The 9,053-nt window shown below is 45.8% G+C and overlaps 1 protein-coding gene across 1 annotated transcript; it reads left to right on the top strand.

Annotated features, from left to right (window-relative positions):
* Positions 1-3,832: 3,832 nt before the first annotated feature.
* Positions 3,833-4,588, top strand: LOC115331498 (the record flags this gene model as incomplete). Its single annotated transcript, XM_040209272.1, has 1 exon — positions 3,833-4,588. A coding segment is annotated over one exon (756 nt), but the record flags the coding sequence as incomplete, so codon positions are not given.
* Between the last annotated feature and the right edge of the window lie 4,465 nt (positions 4,589-9,053).

The following is a 9,053-nucleotide window of genomic DNA, read 5'->3' as shown; positions in this document are numbered from 1 at the left end:
CGATGCGGCTCATGGCCGACGACGAGGTGACGGACAATTGGAAGTTGGTTGCTCCCAGGTGTTGCACAGAAAACAATTCGGCGGTGCCGACAATGCCCGTGGCCGCGTCGAGGATAGAATCCACAGACGCGCCCGGCGGACAGGAGACATCGAAGCTCAAAGCCTTCGTTGGCTGGGGCGGGGACGCTGGGTGCATGATGCACCTGAAGCAACCCCGGCCAGAGACGACCGGTCCGGGGTTGCAGACGAAAAGATGCTACACGTCGAACGATACTACAGAGGCCGGTTCTCACATGCAGCGAAGTGCTGATGTAACGCTGCTCACATGCCGTCAGGTACTTATCGTATGCCATGAGCAACAGTTTTGACGGTGAGATACAAAGCTGGTGAACGCTCCCGTCGGCACGTGCTTAGCACGAGGTCAGCGCTATGCTTGTTGTGCTCCGCTGCATGTGTGAACAGGCCTTTAGAAACTCGTTGTCAGGAGGCACTACTCGTCACATGCTCGGTGGCTCGAAAGTTCAAAGCTATGTCTTTTGGACCTAAATAACTGTGCCATTGGTAAAAAATAATCAATAAATAAACATAACATTAAATTCAAAAATAAAAAGCTGTAGAGAAATAAAAAAAACTATCAAGAACCCGCCGGAAGTGTTGTATTCTTGCATATTCAGAGGCCCAGAACTATGAAACAAGTTTCTCCTATACTTCGTTTCAGCTTCCGTCCGTGCGCAGCCAAAGCTACGTGTGGCCGGAGCCAATCACACGCCGGCAATGGATCACGCCATCTCGCCTGCACTTTTGTATCACTCCGCTGTGCCGCTGGTCGTCCGCGCCGCCCGCGCTCGCCGAGTATTTCGTCTGCTACGGGTGTATCAACGGTATCGTCTGCTACAGGTTTAAAAAGTGGCCTTTCACGTTCTGAAATTTAGTCACAGGGGATGTCAGTACGTAGGCTGGCCGCTTGCGTCTGTGTCCGAGCTTTCCACCTGTTCGGCATTTCGGCATAATTTCGAGATGAAAGTGAACATTGCAAGGTGCCCGATGACCTGGTCGTTGATGTTTCCTTGTATTGTCTGGATATACCAAGGCTCGAGGCGCATTCCTTTTCACCAGCTTCTCGGCGTTCAATGTGATCGGCAGGTAAAGGGTGCCCTGATTTCGCCGCGTATCAGGGAATTGCAGTGGCCCGGACGCTTTTCTTGTTTACAACGCATTCGCGGTACGACGCGGCCGGAGACTCCTGCCGAATTGGAAAGTAGACATTCATTACGACCTCTCGCGCCTGACGCCCAAACGTGCCTTTGCGAAAGGACGTTTTGAAGCGACTCGGTGAGGAAAGCAACGAACAAGCAGCGAAGCACATGATTCGGCTATTACGGGAACGAAATCACAACTGAGCGCTGCAGCCGTGTTGCCAGCGGATGTATGTGTTTTCACCAAACCACATGCATTTACATTTAATAATAAAAATATGAACTTCAGATATTTAATTCCTTTAGTTGCAAATCATTCTCAGCAGTACACATCTGGAATATTGTGCAACATTTACGCACAAAACAGTTGTTTAAAAAAATTATTTTTGCAGACTACTTTGCGATGCGTAGGAATGCTCTTCTGGAAGTTGCGAACCGTCCCTCAGCCTTTGGCTGCGCTCGGACGGAAGCTGAAACGAAGTATACCAAAATGTGTACAGGCTAAAATAAACACGTCCCAAGAGCGTAAAAATGAAAAAAAAAATATTTTTTTTTTATGACGCGCTGAATTTGAACCCCCCATGAGTTAATTTATTCCTCAACGTGAAAAAAAAACAATAAATACTTTATTTTGTATTCTGCAGATGGTAATGTTATGTACTGTCTCTGATGTTAATTTAAATGCGATACCCAAACAATGTAGGCGAAAAAAATTACCAAGTTTAGTTTAACATCTCTACCATAAATAGCTCCGGCTATAGCGCGTTTCAAATATGGCACAAACGACAACTGTCAAAAATCTGTCGTCCTTCCTCGCTCCTTCGGGAATCTTTTTTTTCTAAAACCAAGCATACCAGATGATTGAAATAAACGGCATTGTCTTTCGCAAGGAATGCGTCACCACATGTAAAATTGCGAAAAAAAAAATACGTATGTACCTCACTGCTTGAATACAAATGAATCCGCCCGTCAATCTTTTGAAGTTCGACGAGCTTCGAACTTTTACCCTAAAAGGTCGAAGTTCGTCAACTTTTGACTTTTCAGGAATCGAGAGTTCGACAATTTTCGAATTCTTTAGATTAATAAGTTCGAAAGTTCGAAAATTATCGAATTTTTTAGCGTAGCAAGTTCGAAAAGCTTCAAACTTTTTAGTGCAAGAAGTTCGAAAGTTCGAAAACCATTGATTTTTTAGTCTATCAAGTTCGAAAGTTGGACAAGCATCAAATTTTTCAGCGTAGTAAGTTCGAAAATTCGAAAAGCGTCAAACTTCCTAGTTCAATAAGTTCGAAAATTCGACTTCCGTCGAATTTCTCGATATGTAAAGTTCGAAAATTTGAAATCTCTCGAACCTTTCAAATCGCTTGATTCGATCATCGAAACCTCGATTCGAAAAAAGTTCGCGGCATCCCTAGCTTTGAGTACAAAAGTCTAATTTCGCTCGCAGAAACTGAGTGCAGAGGCTTTCAACTGAAGTCCAATTGACCGCCCCATCATACGTTAGGAGCGGCATTTAAAGTTACGGCCAGGGAAGGTAAACATAAGCAAAAAAAAAGGAAAAATAATGCAAAACGAAAGCGGTGGTTGTGTATTTATATATCAGTGACAGCGCCGGCGCGAGCGGCGTCTGCTGTAGTCGATACCAACAGCATGGTCAGAGCACTGCGTCCTCTGTAAGCAGCCCGAAACAATAGAACACGTATTTATCGACTGCTGGGACGCGGTGTTCTTTTGGGATGTTCTGCAGAGAACGCTAAAAAAGGACTTACCCCTATCGCCTCACGGCATTCGATACCTGTCTGTAGAAGGAGAGGGCGCGGTGCCTTTTGACCTTAAATTGCTTTAAGGCCTGCACAGTATTTGGCAGTGTCGTCTTGCGGTGCGCCATGCCGATATAAACGTCCGCCCAGTGTACAAGTACTTTGTAGAAACGGTGTGTCACCTACAGGAAGTGATGAAAATGCAACAACCGTCCCCTGAGTGGTTGCCCGTTCTTGAAGAGCTGGCGACCATTAAGGATATTTAATTTTCTTTTCTATTATCGGCCAGGGTGGCTCTTTTAGCCCTTTATTGATGTCATTGTTTGTGTATAATTCAGGAAATTAATTTTAAAAAAAAGTCTGCTGTAGCTATTCCACTTCCGACGCTCGACCGAGACGGTTGTGATAACATGAGCTCCGACGGAGCGGTGATAACGGCCGCGTCAGGCCGTGGTACGTCTGTCCCTGTAACCGCTGCGGATTATCAGATTATTCTGCCTCAACTGCCAACCGGGTACGTGATTACCAATGCTGTCTTCCTGCATTGTGATGTAAAAGGAAGGCCCTACCGGGTGCAAGACTTTCGTCAGGAACTCGAGCGGCTGGGTGTGTTGAAAGACCTGGCAAGTGCCGGGCCCCACCAGATGAACCACGTCTGGATGTTTAGGATGCATTCGCTGGCTGCCAAGCAAAAACTGGTCGACGCCAAGGAACTGACGATCAAGGGGGGGGCGGTGCCTCGTCATCGACCCGGCGAACACTGCCGTGAAGGTCAAGCTTCACTGGGTCCCGTACGACGTCCCGAATTGCCAGGTGAAAAAGGAGCTGGAGCGTTATGGCAAGGTCTCCGAGATCACCAGAGCCCTCTTCCGGGAAAGGGGATTTGAGGCCGTTGAATCCAACACCCGTAGTGTACGCCTGACCCTCAGACAAGGCTACACCGTTGACAGCCTACCCCACGAGCTTCGCCTGGAAGGGTGTAAGGTGCTCGTTGTAGTGCCAGGACGCGCGCCGCTCTGCCTTCGGTGTCGTCGTACGGGACACATTCGCCGGGACTGCCGTGTTCCCCGCTGCGCGGACTGTCACCGTTATGGCCACGAGGCAACGGACTGCATCAGGACCTATGCCACAATGGCCCGTGACCGCAAGGCAGAGGACCAGACAGACTACATGATGGACGACGCCGAAGCGGAAGGGGCAGTCGGTGCGTCCGCGCCGGCCGTGCCTCATCCATTTAAGGGAGCGGGGCCGGACGGCCCAGAGGCTGTCCGACTCCCTGTCCCTGAAGCGCAAACGAGTGCTCCTGAGACAGCTATGCAAGGCGCAGAAGGAACGGGTGAGAAAACTAAGAAGACACCTGACGCAAGACCACCGAGCGACGGCAACGACGGCAGCGAAAGTCAAGGCCCCGCTGTTCCGGTGCCAAATGTCGACGTCGAGATGAGCCAGGTTGTCAAACGAATGAGGGACTCAACGCCATACATGGAAGACATAGAAGTAGAAGGGACCGGCACGACGACGGAACACGAGGCTGGATTGAAAAAGATTCGTGTCCAAGTCAAGCCTCGCAACTCGCCTGATGACCGTCGGAAAGGCAAACCACAGGGAGTGGCTTGCTGTGAAAACGTTTGTTAAGCGATACTGTTTTTTATTAGCTTCTGTTTAGAGGGCTATTATTACGATCACGTCGTATGACGCCTTACGTCTCGAGCACGCTGGATTTTCGCGAGCCGATTCGGTTCGCAACATTAAATGTACGTGGCTTGAACTCGCGAAAAAAGCAGTACCAACTGCAACGCCTACTCGCTGACCACCAAATAGACTTTCTTGCTGTGCAGGAAACGAAAATGTCCTCGAATAGCGACATAGAACAAGCGCTATGCCCCCTTTTAGGCAATTATGAGGTGTGTGTAAGCCATGCCGTAGGTATGTCGGCGGGATGTTTTTTGCTTCTTAGAAAGTCTGTGCCGCTGCGAGACTTGCGCGTAGTCTTGGGCGAACGAGGCCGGTTCATACTGTGTGATTTTATCTTATTTAATCGCGAGTGGCGTGTTATGTGTGTCTATGCACCCAACAGAGCTAATGAAAGAACAGTTTTCTTTGAATTCTTAAAATCGTATTTGCAGTGCGATAAGGTCGTCGTTCTCATGGGTGATTTCAATTGCGTCTGCAGTCCGGAAGATAGGGCATCGACGAGGGAAAACCGAGATATCAGCGCAGAAATGCTCATCGAATTGTTGCAAGAGCACTGTCTTGAAGATGTAGCGCGCGCAAGGGCAATCCGAGGCAGGCTTCATTTTACGCATTATCAGCGGGCATCCCACTCGCGATTAGATCGCATTTACGTTTCAACTGAGGTTATCAGCAGGACAGCAGATTATAAAGTGACGCCCATTTTTTTTACAGACCACTGTTTAGTGAGCGTGACGCTTGGGAAAAAAGAATCGCGAAAGAAAAAGTTTCATTGGCAGCTTTGGAAAATCAACAACACATTGCTAAAAGATGACGACTTTGTCAGAGGTGTTAGCGATATTCTGAACAAAATTATCTCAAGGAAAAATACATGTCTCCTTGAAAAATGGGAATACTTTAAGGAAGAGGTTAAGCAAATAGCGATTGAAAGGTCCTCGTATTTACAGCGTGAGGCGAGAAGAGAGGAGAAAGGACTGCAAATGTCTTTAAACGAACTTTTCAAAATTGAAAACAGTAGACCGGGTGCAGCGGAGGAAGAAATTAAGAATCTAAGGGCGAAGCTGGACTCTTTCCATCAGGAGCGCTACCGCGGAGCAATTGTGCGAGCGCGTACTGAAAAGTTTTTGTTAGGTGAGCAACCCACGCGGAGGGCTCTAGACGAAGAACGGAAACATGCAATTAGTAAAGAAATCCCGGCTATTTACCATGAGGGAGCCACGAGCAGTGATACAGATTTGATTGAATGCGTTTTCACTGATTATTACTCGCAACTATTTGGTGGTGTAAATGTTATTGTAGACGAAGATAAGCTCGCAGTGTTACTGGAGAGAGTACCGCAGCTATCAGATGATGTAAGAGAACAGTTGGAAGAGCCAATCACACTCGAAGAGCTTGAGCGTGCCTTTGACGGCTTGTCGTCTCATAAAACACCAGGGCTTGATGGATTAAGCGGAGAATTTTTTAAGGAATTTAAAAATGTACTTTGCCCTTTTTTTTTTAGAGGTTATTCGTGAAGCGTATTCTCTTAAAGCTTTGCCGCCTTCTTTTGTACAGACGCATACTGTGCTGATACCAAAGACGCCCGATACTGTGCAGGCAAGACGTGTAACTGAGTATCGACCCATTACATTGTGTAATGTTGACTATAAAATTTTCGCGCGCGTTTTAACTAGTAGACTGCAGCATGTTATTCAAGAATTAGTTGGGGAGCACCAAACATGTGGGATTAGGGGCCGATCGATACAGTCAAACATTCATGTAGCGCGATCAATATTAGAGTGTTTAAGTAGTGAAGGCGGCCAAGTAGCAATGATCCAAGTAGATATGCAGAAGGCATTTGATCGTGTTCACCATGATGTTATTTGGGCTGTTCTAAAAAGGGCGAATGTTGGGAAAGTTTTATATGACGGGATACGTATGGCGTACACTGGGTGCACCCCTAAACTGGTCGTAAACAATTCTTCAACACCTAAAATACCTGTGTTGTCCTCTGTTAGGCAGGGATGTCCTTTGTCACCTTTATTGTTCTCGTTGTACTAAGAGCCACTTTGTTCAAGTGTCATTCAAAGCAAGAACGTGACCGGTTTTTTTATGGGTTGTGTTGAAATCAAAGTAATGTCATACGCGGATGATATCGCGCTTTTTTGTTCTGACAAGAAAAGTGTTACGGAAGTTTTAAAGCTGTGCTCTACGTTCTGTGCGGCAACGGGGGCTGCAGTTAACCTAGAGAAATGCTCTGGATTATGGCATGGTGAGTGGGCTACAACGCCAGCACAGTTTGAAGGAATAAGATGGAGCACGATTCCGTGCAAGTATCTGGGAGCCCCCTTGCAGCACATTAAGAGCACAAAACCGTATTGGGAGAGTGTCGTCGAAGACCTCAGGGAAAAGACATCTTGTTGGCGCAACCGCAATTTGTCCATATTTACTCGCGCTACTGTGTGCAATGTATTTTTAACTGCAAAGATATGGTATGTTATGCAAGTCATGTGGTGCTCGAGGAGCAGCATCCAGAAGATGCACCGAGTTTTTGCGCTGTTTGTTTGGTTACGGGGTAGTGAACCCATGTGCCGTGATAACGTTTTCAGCCGTGTATCCAAAGGAGGCGTCGGGCTTGGCCATCTTTTTGTTCGGAAAACTGTTTCTCGTTTTCTTTTTCTGAGGGATCAACAGAACCCACCGTTGCAAGTTATGATACAGACCCGACTAGCAGAAGCCCAGCCGTCTTTTGTTATAACTTCAGAGTTTGGCCCACCGGCAAAGCTAGTTGGTTTCGTAAAGGAGGTTTTTGATTCGTTTTATTTTTTGAATGTAAGATTTTCGCGTGAATACCTGGCGACTGTCACGCGTAAAAGACTGACGCGAGACCTTCTTGATGTACTTTTTCCTGTGCCAATGTACCGTCTGCAGTACATCTCTGGGCCTGGACAAGATGTACTAGCCCGTGTTAAGAGAATGTGTGTGCCGCCGGCAGTCAAAACGTTTTTCTTTCGGCTGCACAGCTCCACCTTGCCAGTAAAGGCCTGGCTTCAGGAGCGTGGGTTGTACGTCCCATGGGGTGTAAACTGCCTGCTTTGCCGACAGCCGGAGACGATCGAACACGTCTTCGTGCACTGTTGGGATGCTGTCTTTTTTTGGGATGTGTTACAGCGAACCCTGAAAAAAGATATATGCGTTGACCATTTCACAATTAGGTTTCGTCCAATAGAGAAAGGGGATAACGTGCCATATGACATGTTTATGGCGCTAGGGCTGTACAGTCTGTGGCGGTCACGCCTAGTGGTACGACACGCGGAGGTTCAACCAAAATCGGCGCGATTATACTTTATCGAGCTTGTAGCTCAGGTAAAAAGTGTTCTTGAAAAACTGAGACCCCGCCTGAGTGGATTGGCCTGCTGAATAAGCTGATGGACATGAGAGAGTTTTAGCGCCGCCAACGGGTCCAAGTTAGGGTCCTTGGAGTTTTAACCTTGTGTGTCGTGTTTGTTGTGCTATGTGTGTTTTTACACAATAAAAAAAAAAAAAAAAAAAAAAAAAAAAAAAGTCTGCTCTAGTCGAATGGTTAGACTGCGGGACTTGCCGTCGCGGCGTGAAAGTTCCAGGTTCAAATCTCGGCGAAAACGCTTTCTTTTTTTTTTATTCTGCGCGTTTTTGTTTTGTGCGTTTATTTCGTGGATCCTTTTTTTGAATAGAGTCGTAGCAAGAGCGTTGTATATTTAAAAACACATAAAATTGTAGTTGCTGGGAAAGGATTTATTTATTTATTTATTTATTTATTTATTTATTTATTTATTTATTTATTTTATTTATTTATTTATTTATTTATTTATTTCATAATACTATCAGACCTCCAGTGAGAACTATGATAGGAGTGAGTACAAAAAAACAGTAGACAATGTAATACACATGCAGAGCACAATGACAAAAAATGAGGGACTATACGACACCTAATACTCATATCAAAAGCACAAAGTACAGCAAAAATAATAACATGAGGTCTATTAGTTACAAGGGAGACACTTTATAAAATCCAAAACAGTTTTGGATTTAACAACGCTTTCAGGAAGTTTATTCCATCCCCTTATCGTCCGAGGGAAATACGAAATCTTGAAACATTCTTTGGTGAATCTGTGCTCTTCAATTGTCCTACTATGGTTATTACGTGTGATTCTAGATAGATGGGGTTTGATGAATCTATGTTTATCAATCTGCAGTGTGCCATCTAAAATCATGAAAAGCATTTTTAAACGCTTATTTTTTCTCCTCTCTTCTAATAAGGAGATACTTGCCTTAGAATAAAGCTCAGTTGGTGAATCCAGTCTTCTGTACTTCGAAAAAATGAAACGCAGTGCCATTCTTTGAACTTTTTCTAATTTCAATATTAAACCTTTGGTACAGGGGATCCCAA

Source organism: Ixodes scapularis, unplaced genomic scaffold, assembly GCF_016920785.2.
Source record: "Ixodes scapularis isolate PalLabHiFi unplaced genomic scaffold, ASM1692078v2 PGA_scaffold2__306_contigs__length_199485367, whole genome shotgun sequence".
Classification (NCBI taxonomy): Eukaryota; Metazoa; Arthropoda; class Arachnida; order Ixodida; family Ixodidae; genus Ixodes; species Ixodes scapularis.
This window is presented reverse-complemented; position numbering and strand designations above follow the sequence as displayed.